General features: G+C 44.0%; 1 protein-coding gene across 1 annotated transcript; it reads right to left on the minus strand.

Moving 5' to 3' along the window:
- Positions 1 to 576: 576 nt before the first annotated feature.
- LOC307163964 (tripartite motif-containing protein 16-like) lies at positions 577 to 14,480 on the minus strand (the record flags this gene model as incomplete). The annotated part of the gene is made up of 8 exons (XM_079880311.1): positions 577 to 730; positions 965 to 1,346; positions 1,586 to 1,633; positions 1,784 to 1,943; positions 11,832 to 12,065; positions 12,153 to 12,248; positions 12,498 to 12,927; positions 14,332 to 14,480. The coding sequence occupies 8 exons, from the start codon at positions 14,478 to 14,480 to the stop codon at positions 577 to 579; spliced, it is 1,653 nt and encodes a 550-aa protein (XP_079736437.1).
- Between the last annotated feature and the right edge of the window lie 1,397 nt (positions 14,481 to 15,877).

The following is a 15,877-nucleotide window of genomic DNA, read 5'->3' on the forward strand; positions in this document are numbered from 1 at the left end:
AAGGCAGGTGTGTTTGATTAGGGTTGGAGATGAACTGTGCAGGACAGTCGATCGGCAGGAGCAGGATTGGGCACCCCTGCACTAGCCTATATAAAATCACATACTGGTAACATATAAGTCAACATTTGAACCTTTATTGTATTTATTATTGTTATTATTTATTGTTATTATTATTATTATTATTATTATTTATTTTTAGCATTAGATAAATTAGATTACTTGATTAAATTTAGGAATTGGGACACAGTTGTTGTGTGAGTGATATCTACTTTCATTCTGAAGGGAAAAAAGAGCACAGAAATAGACACACAGTCACTCATATGCATATATTTATCCACATCCACATATACACAAGGCACACATAAGAGATAATAAGACAAAACAAAATTGTTATGAGTTTAGCGGGGAATATTATATCATCTTCAAGCTCAGCACTTATTAACCATAATCTGAACATGTTATTAATGTAATAAAGAGAGATTTAGAGACTCTATAACATCTCTGTGTTTATGATTTGCATAATGATGCAGTTCAAAGCATTATGGGTAGAATCTCTGTACAATATATCCTGATTCATCAACACAGTTTCACTGATGATCCAATACCAACATTAAACCCAGGATAGAGCGGTTGAGTGAATGTGGTCTGGACTGTGTGGATGAGGCTCATCGTGTCAGAGACGCTGTAGAAGGACAGAGTTCCTGCATTGTAATCCACACACACTCCTATTCTACTGTGATCCACACACACTCCTGTTCTACTGTGATCCACACACACTCCTGTTCTACTGTGATCCACACACACTCCTATTCTACTGTGATCCACACACACTCCTGTTCTACTGTGATCCACACACACTCCTGTTCTACTGTGATCCACACACACTCCTATTCTACTGTGATCCACACACACTCCTGTTCTACTGTGATCCACACACACTCCTGTTCTACTGTGATCCACACACACTCCTATTCTACTGCTGATGGGCTTTACAGGGAGTTTAGTCTCTATGTTATTGTGTCTGAATGAGTAACTGGAGGGAGAGCAGAACAATCTCCAGGACTGATCATTACGTCCAAACACACACTCTTTACCCTCTCCCTTCCTGCTGATGCTCTTATATGACACTGATATAAACACATATTCACCACTCCACTCAATCTCCCAGTAACAGTGTCTACACACACTCTCTCTACACAACACCTGAGGATTATATCCATCAAATCTGTCTGGATGATCAGGATACGACTGAAGCTTTGGGTAAGTGCTAGTAATCAATCTGTTCCTCTCAGACAGACAGAGGTATTCATTCACTGTGTTCAGATCCAGAGTGAGCTGATGGGAATCTGATGGAGATAAAACACATCAGAATCAGGAATTATGAATCTGTCTGATCTTTTAATGTATCTGAACTCTTCATGTTCAATATATCATCAGTGTCTCAGTGCAGTTTACCAGATATCCTGAGCAAATCATCATTTACATGATCAACTCTAAAACTCTTCTGTCATGTTTTCTTTCACTTCTCCAGGAAGAACATGAACACACTCAGTGAGTTTTTCTGCTTGTTTTCTCAGTGACTTACATTGTAGGAAGTCGTTCCTGGTCCTGGAAACAATGTTGGAGAAAGTGACTGTGGAGATCAACAGACATGAAGAGTGTGATTATCATGTCAAGAGAAAATGATCCCTGCATCCGTTCCTAAGACATTTCTAATATGATCTTCTACATGATCTGAGATGATGGAGGATCATTTCTGAGAGCAGAATCTCCAGGACTTTACCTCTGCCAGAGATCTTCTTCAGCTCCTCTTTGCAGAAATCCTCCAGTTTGTCTCTCAGCTGACGGACAGATTCTCTCACGCCATCAAAAGAGGAGAGAGAACTGAAGAGATTGTCATTTACGTCTGTAGATTCAGGAGGAGCTGAGAGAGACTGGAAACTCTAGAGAAAACAGAAATCAAAGCTCATCACCTCCACACTTCATCAATAACCTGCTCTACTGTCAGATTTGTGCGGCTCTTGTTGATCTTTAGTAACTCTCCTCAATCCAGCACTTTCACAGCATCAGCTTCATTCTTCTCATGTTCATTATGTGACATTAGAGACACAAGTTCTAGCGTTTGCCATTTACATTATATGTGAACTTCCTAGGAAATCAATTTAAGCTCAATATTAGCTTGAGAAATACATGATTTTTATTAGAAATACTGCTATCATAAATCCAAATTTAGTGTGTTTTGAAATTATATGTAAAAAAAAAAAAAGAATGATAGCAACAGTAACAAAAAAAACAACAAAAAAACAAACAAAAACAATTGTCTAGGAAACGTCTCAGGTTACGACTGTAACCATAGTTCCCTGAGAAAGGGAACGAGACGATGCGTCGATAACGCTTTTGGAACGCCCCCGGCGTGAATGCGTCTGAAGCATCTATGTCAACTAGTCCAATGGAATGAATGAAATGCGCGTCACGGGCGGGTGACGTCATGACCAGGAAGCTATAAAAGCGCATCCGGTGAAACCGGCTTTAGCTTCGAAATTTGCCGAAGCAAGTCGATCACAGGAATGCAGGAAGTATGGCAGGGGGACGCATCGTCTCGTTCCCTTTCTCAGGGAACTATGGTTACAGTCGTAACCTGAGACGTTCCCTTTCGAGGGAACTCGCGATGCGTCGATAACGCTTTGGGAACGAGAATACCCAAACCGCCAGAATTCCAAATGCCTGAGTGTAAGCCTGTTGTTTTTTTTCTTTTTAAAAACGCACTCTAAACACTGAGCACCTGAGACCCTGGGGCAGCATCCAGGTCCAGGCTATAAAACCTGACAAATGTGAGCGGAGAGGACCAACCCGCCGCATCACAAACGTCTTGGAGGGACACTCCAGATATTAAGGCTTTAGAGGCCGCCATACTTCTAGTGGAATGAGCTCTGACCGCCAAAGGACAGGGCTGGCCAGAGGACTCATAAGCAAGAGAAATAGCCTCGACTATCCACTTACTAACTGTCTGCTTAGAAGCCGGACAACCTCTCTTAGGTGATCCAAAACAGACAAACAATTGATCGGACTTCCTCCATGGAGAAGACCGATGAACATAAGTATCCAATGCTCGCACTGGACACAACAAGTTCAGCTTTTCCTGGCCCGGAGAAGTAAAAGGTGGAGGACAGAAAGCCTGAAGCACAATAGGCCTCGGAATAATGGTTGGCACCTTAGGGACATAACCCTGTTTAGGATACAAGAATGCCTTGACCATTCCCGGTGCGAATTCAAGGCAGGTGGGAGAAACCGAAAGGGCCTGAAGATCTCCGACTCTCTTGAGGGACGAAATGGCTAGTAGAAAAATAGTCTTGAAAGTCAGAAATTTCTCTGAGACCGACTCTAAGGGCTCAAACGGAGCCCCAGATAGGCCCTCTAGTACCAATGCCAGGTCCCAAGCCGGCATCCTAGTGCGTGTTGCAGGCCTTAGCCTCAGGGTGCCACGAAGGAAACGAGTAATCAGGGGGTCTCGACCCAACGATATACCACCCACCGGGACGTGGAAGGCCGCAATGGCTGCCACGTATACTTTTAAGGTGGATGGACATAAACCTGACGCAAAGCGATTCTGCAGAAACTCCAGTACTGTGTTTACTGAACAGTTAACCGGGTCCCACTGACGCTGGTGACACCAAGTAGTGAAGACTCTCCATTTCAAAGAGTACAATTTCCTCGTAGCGGGAGCTCTGGAGCTTAGAATGGTCTCAACAACCTCGGTTGAAAGACCACTCTCTATGAGTTGGGCCCCCTCAGAGGCCAAACCCAAAGTTTCCAAATCTCTGGTCGGGGGTGGAATATCGTGCCCCCGGCCTGAGACAGAAGGTCTCTCCTGATCGGTAACTCCAAGGGAGGACCGTCTAGGAGATGAATCAAGTCCGCAAACCAGATTCGACTCGGCCAACGTGGTGCTACTAGCAATAGGCTTATTCCGTGCTGACGAACTCTCTCCAGAACTCCTGGGAGCAGAGCAACAGGGGGAAAGGCGTACAGACGTCGCCTCGGCCACGTCTGCACCATAGCATCCAGCCCCAGGGGGGCTGGGTGGGTAAGGGAGAACCAGAGTGGACAGTGCGTCGTATGCTGAGACGCGAACAGATCCACTTCGGCCTTGCCGTAAAACTCCCATATCTTCTCCACCACCTCGGGGTGAAGTCTCCAGTCCCCTGGCCTCAGCTCCTGCCTCGACAGGACGTCTGCTCCGATATTCTGGCCCCCTGGAATATATACTGCCCTCAGAGAGAGTAATTTCCCCAGGGACCATAGGAGGATCTGGTGTGCCAGCTTGCATAGTGGGCGCGAACGCAGACCCCCCTGACGATTTATATAAGAGACCACCGATGTGTTGTCTGTCCGGACAAGCACATGGTGATCCCTCAGGTCTGGGAGAAAATGTCTCAACGCGTTGAAAACGGCCATCATCTCCAGGCAATTTATGTGCCAAGAGAGATGATGACTTCTCCACAGACCTTGAGCTGAGCGGCCTTCCATTACCGCTCCCCAGCCGGTGAGGGAAGCATCTGTCGAGATAGCAACTCGATGGCAAAGAGCTCCCAACACCGGACCCTGGGACAGGAACCAATGTTTCTTCCATATAACCAAGGCGCAGAGACACCGTCGCGTGATCTTGATCATACGAAGTGGGTTTCCCCTCGGGGAGAACCCTCTGGTCCTGAGCCACCACTGCAAAGGTCTCATGTACAGCAGGCCAAAAGGTATCACGTTGGACGCCGCTGCCATGAGCCCTAACAGTCTCTCGAACTGCTTCACAGTTCTTCACACTGCTTTAGCTCTTTTACGGCTGTTAGGATAGCAGCTACACGAATGGGCGATAGATTGGCTCGCATCGTGACTGAATCCCATACCACACCCAGAAAAGTGGTCCTCTGTAATGGAGATAGCACACTCTTCTTGGCGTTGAGCCTCAACCCCAATTTCTGCATATGTGCGAGGACGACATCTCGATGCCGAACCGCTAACTGTTCTGATTCCGCCAGAACCAGCCAGTCGTCTATGTAATTCAGAATACGTATGCCCTGCAGCCTGAGCGGGGCCAGAGCTGCATCTACGCACTTCGTGAATGTGCGGGGTGATAAAGCTAGACCGAACGGAAGAACCCGATACTGGTATTCTTTGCCCCCAAAAGAAAACCTCAGGAACTTCCTGTGCTGAGGGAGGATGGAGACATGGAAGTAAGCGTCTTTCATATCTATTGTGACAAACCAGTCCTCGGATCTGATTTGAGTCACGATCTGTTTGAGTGTCAGCATCTTGAACTTGAGTTTTTGAACTGTACGATTCAACAGACGAAGATCTAAAATGGGACGCAACCCCCCATCCTTTTTTGGAACGATGAAATAACGGCTGTAAAAACCCGATTCTCTGTCGGGTAGAAACACCTGCTCTATCGCTTCTTTTGCCAAAAGAGCTTTCACCTCTTGCTCCATCACCAGAGCCTGCTCGGGATGCACCAACGTGGGCAACACCCCGTTGTAACGAGGAGGACGAGAACCAAACTGGATTCTGTATCCTTTCTCTACTATATGCAGGACACATAGAGAAATATTCGGCAGTTTCTTCCACTCTGTCAGAAAATCTACTAAGGGAACCAGCCTCTCGAGGCTGGCCTCTGGTGTAATTGAGACAGTCGGCCCGGGGGCCTGAAACATATCGGCAGGAACCACCCGAACTGAATGATCTTGAACCCCCCTCAGAAGGTTTATATCTGACGCAATTTCGAGTTGACATTGCGCCAGATGATCGCTGGGAACCACTGCGCCCCGAGACCAAGGGTGCGGGGTTGGCAGAATGACTCCCTGAGGACACCGAGGTGGAGCGGACACCGTATGCTGAGGTATGATCCGCTCCACCCCGGGTGGGGCTGCCCTCATGGGTCTGACTCCATAGGAGTCAGGACCTCTTCTTTTGAGCCGAAGCCTTCTTAGCCTGAAGGACGGTCCTCAGATCCGGCTTCTGCTTTGAAGGCTTCGGCTGAGAGTGCTGCGTCTGCTTCCAGTGTTTTTGTGGCGGAGCACGAGACGCAACACTCTCTTTCTGCTGTGCTCTGTATGAGGAGCTTGACGGCTGGGACTGCTCACGCCCAGCAGCCCCAGGGGGTTGGACACGGCGAGGGAGAAATTTTTTAAATGCCTCTGACTGTTTTTTGACCTCCTGGAATCTTTCCACAACCGAATTAACAGCCTCACCAAAGAGACCAGAGGGATCAATAGGTGCATCTAACAGAAAAGCACGATCTTTTTCTTTTATCTCTGCTAGATTTAACCAAAGATGCCTCTCAGTGGCTACAAGGGCTGCCATAGACCGCCCAATTGCTCTGGCGGTCTCCTTAGTAGCCCTGAGAGACAAATCAGTGGCCCGACGAAGTTCTCGAACTTCATCGGGTCCCACCCCCTCACTTCTGTCCAAATCCCCCAGCAGATCAGCCTGATAAGCCTGGAGCACTGCCATAGTGTGAAGACATGCTCCAGCCTGACCTGCTGCCGTATATGCTTTGCCCACGAGAGATGATGTCGTTTTCAGAGGCTTTGTGGGCAAAGCTGAGGCCTTCAGGGACGATGCTGAACCAGGCGACAGATAACTCGAGAGCGTCTGTTCAGCCTGGGGCATCGACCCATAACCATATTCTCTCAGCCCCCTAATATCTGAATAAACGTGAACATGGGGACTATAGAGACGAGAGGAATATGGTTTATTCCAAGATCTAGACAGCTCGCTGTGCAGATCTGGAAAAAATGGAAGGCCTCGTGGTGGAAGTGATTTAATAGATGGAAGGAAACGCTCATCTAGTTTGCTTTTAGGACGAGCGTCCCTTTTCTCGGCTGGCCATTCAATATGCAACCTTTCAACAGCGCGAATAATCACATCCACCAACTCCTCATACGCTGGAGAAGAGGACTGTGAATCCTCTTCCCTTATTGTGCTTTTACTTTCACTGTCAATGCTCAGCACATCTAACTCCTCGGAGCTAGAGCACTGAAGCATTGGGCTCTCTTCCCGGGCGGAAGAAGCCGCAGCGCGGGCTTCCGACACCGGGGAGAGAGCGCTGGATCCCCCAGGACAGGAAGGAGATAAGGTCCTCGGACCCGTCTCCAACCCTTCTGAGAGATCCTTTTGCGATCCCCAGGAATGCATTCTCCGCGCTGCCTCGGCAGCCGCGGGTCCCGCACCCTGAGGATCGCGAGGCTGACCACTTTCCTCAAAAAGTGACAGCCGGGAGCGGAGCGTGCGGAGAGGAAGCAACTCGCAATGCTGGCAATCAGCCCCCTCGAAGGCTGACACCGCATGCCCCACTCCCAAACAAACGACACAAAGCTCGTGTGTATCCCCACCCGTTAAATAACGCGGGCAAGGAGGAACACAGAGTTTGAACATTTGCTTTTCCATTTCAAATACAGACAACAGTAAATAAGACAGACAGAGTTACACAGATCGCTTGCTGAGGCAACAGAAGCTAAAGCCGGTTTCACCGGATGCGCTTTTATAGCTTCCTGGTCATGACGTCACCCGCCCGTGACGCGCATTTCATTCATTCCATTGGACTAGTTGACATAGATGCTTCAGACGCATTCACGCCGGGGCGTTCCCAAAGCGTTATCGACGCATCGCGAGTTCCCTCGAAAGGGAACATGAAAGTTATTCATTTCACATGTGGAAATAAAATCGAGAGGTAGAGTCGAGAATCGAGAGTTTAAATAATCATATCATTATCCTGATGAAATGCATCAATCTCCATATTAGCTGTATTATATCGTGTAAATTGGACTCTAAACAAGTTTAATACACTGGGAATGTCATTAAAATCTTTGTTTTATTCACAAAATTAAAGGGCAAAGTTTGCTAAATTCATATTTTTGTGATGAAAAGGCATTAATATGTGATATTTTTGACTTTGTTAATTTAATTTACTCTGAAATGTGAAGTACTCAACAATAATTTAATATATGCTTGGGTTTGGGGTAATATAACTTTTAATAAAGCACTTTAAGTTTTATTGAAAAAATAATAGGCTACTGTTGCATTATTGAAAGTGAAGAAACAATACTGTTGTATTATTAAATGCAATATTATTAAATGCAATTCTCTTTGGCTCTCAACGAAGGCGGTCGCATTTTCTTACCCTCCTCTCCCTTATCTCCCCTGCTTTGCTCCTCTCGTCTTGTCTAGTCTACTTTCTTGTACTTTGAGAGACTCTCTCCGCACTGCTCTCCAAACTAAGAAATTATGGATTTGATCAACTGGTCTCTCAACGCAATTGACACCATCTTCTCGACGAGAAGCTTGGGTTCGGGGGAACCTGACTGCCCTGCCGGAACGTTCGCAGCTGGCTACACGATGTACGCATGGGAGAGGTGGCGGGTCGTGTGTCTGGCGGCTCTTTCCGTGGAGGACATTGAAGATATCTACCTATTCGGAACCATGATAACAGGTTTTCTGCTGTTTGGATTAGGCATTGCCCTGGTTTATCGAGGAATTCAGAAGACGGTGACAGCTGTCCAAAACCCCACAAGGCTGCCCGTCATGATTGAAGCAGTGGGCAGAGCTGTCAGCACTCAGACTGTGACTTTGGTGACTATGAACCAAAATATTGATAACATCTTGGAGAAGCTTACAGCTTTGCAAAGGCAAATGGATCGAGATCCAAATGGACCAGGAGCTGTGTAAATTGGAATGCGGCTACTCGTTCCAAGACCAAACAATCCCTATCTTATCTGCTTTCGGCCACCCTCTACCAGCACTGGCCTTGGCCTTGGCTGCTGCTGCAACAACAACTCCTCCAGTAGAGCACTGCTGTGAGACGCTCTTGCGTTACTTACCCCACTCCACACTGACACCTGCTGATTGTTGACTCTGTCTGGGACCTGATCAAGGTTGACTCCATGGCAACTGCTGTGTATCGCTATGACATCCTGCGGACTGAGGCACCTAGATTAGGATGTCAGGCGTAGCGACTCTCGAGGCCTACACATACACGGACTCTTACATATACACAGATATGCAATCACCCACCCCACCCCCCATCCCTCGCCTTCGACGCTTTGTACCCCCAGTCTGACAGGCGGGTCTGTGACCAGCGCCGAGAATGGCTGCAGGACCGGATGGCTGCTTGCCTGTGCTGGGTTATCTCCACCCCCCACTCCCCTCCCCTGTTGCAAGTCTTGTGTGTTCATGTTGTGTACTGATTATGTGCAAATGTTGCTGAGGTTTTTTTACTGTTCCCAAACTGTACTCCTTACAGGAGCATAGTCTGGGGGTTGCCTTTTTTTTCTCCTCACCTCTCCTCATGTTATGCTGTATTTTTTTCCTCAATGCTCTGTCTTCCTGTTCTGTCTACCCCCTTGTCATATTGTATGTATGTTTGTATGGACAGGTTGATGGCGGAATTTCGCTGGTACCTGTGACTAGTGACCAATAAAGCTACTACTACTACATAATATAACATTTCTCATTTTATTCTAAACATTGTCCATTTATTTTTCGTTGAACACATCGTGTGTCTAGAGATTGGCTTTATTTAAAAGCACACTGAATTAATTTTGACATGGAGTGAATACAGAGCGAGGTTTTTTATTAGTGATTGGGCAGCGAGTGATGAGGAGAGAGAAATGATCAACTAGAAATCTCTATAGAAAATAAACTGGACAATCAATTTACTATAAATGAGTTTAGATTTGGATACTGTGCAAACTTTCATTGCTAACAAACTACGCTGAACCACCGAACGCTAATGTTATTCCTACAACCAATATGAGAGCAGAAAAAAAGAATGAATGTACATGAGTTGGGGATCATTTCAATGTTAAGAAACAACTTACATAATTTGTAAAAAATAAAAAATAATAATCATATCAATGCTTAGAAACGTTGCTATTTAGGTTTTGAGCGTGTATGTTTTGGGAAGGGCCAAAATGTTCTGAAACGGCCCTGGTCTCATTGTAGACTTGAGTAGATTCGCTCAAGAAAAGCAGTTCAAAATCTACGAGCAAATTGAACATTACTTATAACTTTTGAGCAGTTAATGACACTGAAATCCACAAGGTGTCACAGTGTCTGGTTGGTGTACCCTGGGTGTCCACTAGAGGTCTCTTCCCCATACCATCACCACCACATCGTGAACTGCATTTCCCATAATCCTTTGTCTGAACTCATCACTGATCATTGCACACAGTTGTTCCCACTCACATTGTTTGTATCTGTCTATTTATACCCTGTCTGTTTCAGTTATTGTCATGGAGTCCTTGTTTGATGTCAAGATTGAACTTCTGAGTTCCATTCCTGTTTTGTCTCTTGTTTTTGGACTGTCTTTGTATGGATTTTGACCCTTTGCCTGGCTGGTTTATTGTTACGGATTACCCCATTAAACTGCACATGGATCTTACCTTTTTGTGTGCATCCCGTGACACAAGGACTCTTAGGACACGATCCCAAGGTCAGGTTTTGTGTGGTTTCAGTATGTTGAAGCATTGCTAATATACAGACTTCATGTTTAGGGTCTTCATGGTCAAATTCATCAACATGTTAAAGGCAAACAATTATGAAAATACTGTCAAGTTTTAAAATCATCTGATGCAACTTTGATGAATATTATTCAAATTGCTACCATGAAGTTCACGGATTTCACCATTATATGAGAAATCAGAAGGAAAAATTAGGTAAAGTACAAATGTGAGTGAGGATGATCAGATGAGAGCCTGACTGATGATTATATAATAACCGAACACACAGATCAACACTTCAGTCAGCGGCTCATTCTGCTCTCATGAAATGTTTCTCTGTGAGTCTCTTGCTCTTGTCCACTATGATCCTGGGCCTGTATATATAAAACTTCTCAGAAAGGCTCTTAAGAATAGTCTCAAGCTTTGAGCGGCTGTATAGATAAATTAACTAAATAGATAACTAATGATTTTTACAATGGAAATGAATCAACACTGAACTCACTTAAGCTGGACAATGACACTATTTTCTTCTAGATCTGCTGTACAGCCAAAACTAACTTTGTTGCATTATTTTCCTGTAATCAATATAAAGCTGCTTTGAAACAATCTGTATTGTAAAAAGCACTATAACAAATAAAGATGACTTGACTTGAAATAATTTTGTCAGATAAATACCTTCACTAAGTTTAGTGTTTTGATCATCCCTCATATTTTAAACTATTTAAAATATCTAAATATAAAAATAGGGTTAGGGTTATAAGCAAACTTGTAGGGTCATTAAAAAAATAAAAACTCTGCACATCACTTCTGGCCACTACTGTATGTTGTGTGTGGTCAGTGCCACAATAGTGCTATTTCAGACCCTGGTTACTGTGGACTGATGAGCTCAAGTCATCACCGGTGCACTGCTACTTTTTACTGTCCTCAAAAAATAATTATCACTTTCATTTCTGCAGTTAGAGCATTGATTTGTAGAGTGGGAGAAGATATTAAATTTCTTAAAGGTCTGTTACAAAAAGTACCTTGATGATCAAGCTTCTATCGTTTGATCAACTCTGTCATCATTTAACTCCAATACATTATGGGCCGTATTTTAAGCTCATGGTCTAAAGCGCACGGGTTCAAGTGCACTTAGAGCGTGTCTGAATCAACTTTTCCTAGATTAAGGACGGGTTATTCTCTTAATGAGTAAAAAAAAAGTTTAGTGCAAAAGTAAAGTGCAAGCAAAACATCTACAGGACAAAGTGTTTGCGCGTTGTGGACCCTCCTATAGGCGCATATTAGTAACTCACTCTTTAAATAACAAAAATATATTGTCCTGTTCTTCTGGATCTCCGTTACCTGCAGGAAATGTATGTGATCCTGTGTGTGTGAAAGCTGCTCCAGCTCAGCGTCTCTCCTCCTCAGATCATTGATCTCCTGCTCCAGTCGCTCCAGTCGTTCTTCAGCTCGACTCACTGCAGTCTTTTCCTGATCTCTGATCCGCTGTGTCGCCTCAGAGCGGCTTCTCACAATGGAGCGGATGAGCTCAGTGAAGATCCTCTCACTGTCCTCCACTGCTGAGTGTGCAGAGCGCTGTTAGGACACACACCACAATCACACAGTGAGCTTCAGTGAGTCCTGACTGAGACTTCTCAAACTTCTCTTCTTCTCCAGACTCACCTTATGAGCCTCTACAGCCTCTCTCAGCTGCTGAAGATCTTTCTCTCTCTGCTGGATCCTCTGCTGGAACGACCTCTGCGTCTCCTTCAGCTGCTTCTGCAGCACAAACCAATAACACAGATGGCACTTTATACTGGCACTATATCATCATGTGAAGAGTAAAAAAAAAAGTTTGTGTTGATAAATGTTTACAGTGTATTTTCACCATATTTTCTGTTAAGATAATATGAAAATATGAAGCTGCTGTTCACTTCTGTGACGTCTGCAGTGTGAATGATGTTTCCTGATCATATGGTGCCAGTATAAATAGTGTCAACATTATTTAATCGTTGTCTAGTTTCATACCTGTTTCTCTGTCCTCTGTGCTGCTGCTGATACAGTGTCGTGGTTTTTATGTTGGTCCATCGTACACAGCACACATATAAACTTCTGGTCAGTGTGACAGAAAACCTCAAGGAGTTTATCATGTGTTTGACAGATCATCTCCTGCAGTCGTCCAGTGGCATCAGTCAAATTGTGTCTCTTTCCTTTAAACAAACTCTCATGTTGTTCAAGGTGGCTTTGACAGTAAGACTCTAGACACACCAAACAGGACTTGACGGCTTTGTGTTTTCTTCCAGTACAGACGTCACACTGCACATCTCCAGCTCCAGCGTAACAGTCAGCAGGAAGTTTAGTCTTCTTCAGTTTCTCCACCAGTTCAGCCAGCATGGTGTTTTTAGCTAAAGCAGGTCTTGGCCTGAAGGTCTGTCTGCACTGAGGGCAGCTGTAGACTCTCATCCAGGGCTGGACTGGTAATCTGGCATACCGGGCAAATGCCCGGTGGGCCGACGTGCTTTTTGGGCCGATAGGCCTACATCTCATACTTTTTTTTTTTTTTTTTTTTTTTTTAAATGGCCCATAAAACTCGTACATCGGCGGCCCATTCGTTTTGTTTTGTTTAATTGACGGCACTGGGTTAGTGCCGGTGTAATGCATTGGTCAAAAAAAGTAAGCGTTAGTTTTTTTTTCCACTGACAGACCGGCCCATGAAACGCGTAGATCAGCGGCCCATTGGTTGTTTTCTTGATTGACACTGTGCTGGCCCAATCACAGCTTTAAAAACCTCCCCCTTTGGGCTTTGAGTAAGCGTGCAGTGTCAAGTGTGTATCTGTCAAAATAGTCTGAGAGATGGAGAAGTGACGCAAGGAATGTGCAGAGAAATAGCGTGTAATAGAAATAGCAGACGCTGTAAAATGTGTCACAATATATATGTTTTCTGCAGCAGCATGACCTTCATCAGCTCCAGTGGCTGACGAGGAGGATAGTATTAGTGAGTGAGGAGGATCAGGAGAGAGATGAGAAAGTGTAACGTTAGAGTCCGCGCGCGGTAAGCAGAACTACTTTCAAAAACACTTTGGCTATGAGTGTAGGAACCCATTACCCAGTTACGCATTATTTCCACATCTGCATAGTTGACAAGTTGACTGCATAGTTTTACAGAAATTTACTAGAAGTTTAATGAGACGCGTTTTTATCCATGTTTTCCGCCAAAATAAAAGCTTGATGCAGTTTCCGTCAAAATAAAAGATCATGTGCTCATCTCTTTCAAGTTTAGAAATTAGTACAAAACTAATTATGAAAGTTTTCTTTATTTTTCAGTGCATTTGTTTTACAATATATGGCTATTAGGCTACTGTCATGAGATTAATATTATAACTATTATTATGTAGTAGTGTAATATAGACAGATTTTTTCTTTGTTATATTTGCACACTGAATATGGGTTGGAGCTTTTAATTTTGAACCCTCAAACTGCACCAGATTGATGAATTTAACATTAAAATGCACAAAATTTTCTTAGGGGGAGCATGCCCCCAAACCCCCATAGAAAGCCGCCACACCCACCACAGTTTTAACAAAATTCCTGTGAAAAACACTGGTATTGCTATGCCAATGCAGCTTATAGCTTGTTTTTTGGATGCATCACTGTGTATTAATAAATGACAATTTTGTACTTTTTTCATCTGTTAACTCTCACTCGTTTATACTCACTCATTACATGGCATTAGTGGGTTTAATGAATAGGAGTTGAACAAAAACATATTTAAGGGCGTGGAAAGATGGGTGGTGTTTATGATCATATATAGTGGGCCAGTCTGGGCCAAAATGCCAGGGCCGATTTTCTGTCCCAGTCCAGCCCTGCTCTCATCTGATCCTCCTGATCCCAGCAGCCTGTAATACAGATCTTACAGTAACTGTGTCCACAGGAAGTGGTCACTGGATCCTTCAGGAGATCCAGACACACTGGACACATTAACTCATCCTGAGAAATTCTGGCTTCTGCCATTTTACTGCATGAATACTGAGACACAAACACACAACAGCTCAACTGTCCTTCAGTTTCTCTTTCTCGAACTCTTCCTGCTTCCTGATTCTGTGTTTGAGTGACGTGTGCAAAACATGTTTATCAAGTCTATAAACCCTCATAAAGCCTCATTCCTGCTGAGTTCAGATTCTACAACAGTAAATGCAAAAAAATTCACTGTAAACCCTAATGTTCAAAATAATTAACTGGTAATTGGTGAATTTAAAATAATCTTTTATATGTATTTAGAACTTTCTTTTTCTTCTGAGTTTACAAAACGGACACATTGTAAGTGATCTGAATTCGAGTTTTATTAACATGTTTCTTTGAATTTAGACTTCTATATAACTGAAACTGGGCTTGGATTTCTACTGTATATCTCAGCATGCTTTTTAATTGCTTAAATTAAGTGTTATATAATGTTTTTTTGTGCAAGATTAATGTTAAGTGGGAGATGTAGTAGTGTTTAATGATTTGCTATGCTAATTTAGAATAGTTTCTGTTATGTGGTGTTTTTAAGGGGGTTTCTGTCATGGTGACGGGTGGAGCATGAGTTTGGTTTGAGAACAGATATATGTTAAGGGCCCTATTTTAACGATCTGAAACGCAAGTATCAAGCGCGAAACACAAGTTACTTTGTGGGCAGGTCTCGGGCGCTGTTGCTATTATACCGGCGGGATAAATGACTTTTGCGCCCGACGCAAATCTAAAATGGGTTGGTCTGAAGTAGCTTCATTATTCATAGGTGTGGTATGGGCGTAACGTGAAATAAACCAATCAGAGCGACATCTCACATTCCCTTTAAGAGCAGATGCGCTTTTTCCATGGCGGATTGGTATTGTAACGGCGGATTTGCCAGGCGCGCCAGGAGCCATTCACAGCCGAGGAGACCGACGTTCTCGTCAGGGCCGTAAAACACAGAAGTGACATTGGGGATGGAGAAACCCACCCAAATTAGCTTCGGTTAAACAGGCGTATGATAATTTGGGTAAATGTGTAAGCTAGATGTATGCTTTTATAATAAAGTATCTATCTATCTATCTATCTATCTATCTATCGTAATAATGTATTATTTGCAAAAATTAAACCTGCTGCGTCTGTGTATAGGTGAGAAAATCAAAGTGTAAGTAAGTAAGTAAAATTTATTTATATAGCAATTTTCACAGATAGACATCACAAAGTGCTTCACAGTAAAATGTAATACAAGAACAATTTAAACACATTCCACAAAATACAAACAGCAAACACAACAAACAACCATTAAAAACCCCTCGACTAACCAAAAGCCTCCTTGAAGAGCAAAGTCTTCAGTTGTTTTTTAAAAGAATCAACTGAGTTCGCGCAACGTAGAACAAGAGGCAAAGCATTCCACAGCCTGG

The sequence above is a fragment of the Squalius cephalus genome, assembly GCF_949319135.1.
Source record: "Squalius cephalus genome assembly, chromosome: 9".
Classification (NCBI taxonomy): domain Eukaryota; kingdom Metazoa; phylum Chordata; class Actinopteri; order Cypriniformes; family Leuciscidae; genus Squalius; species Squalius cephalus.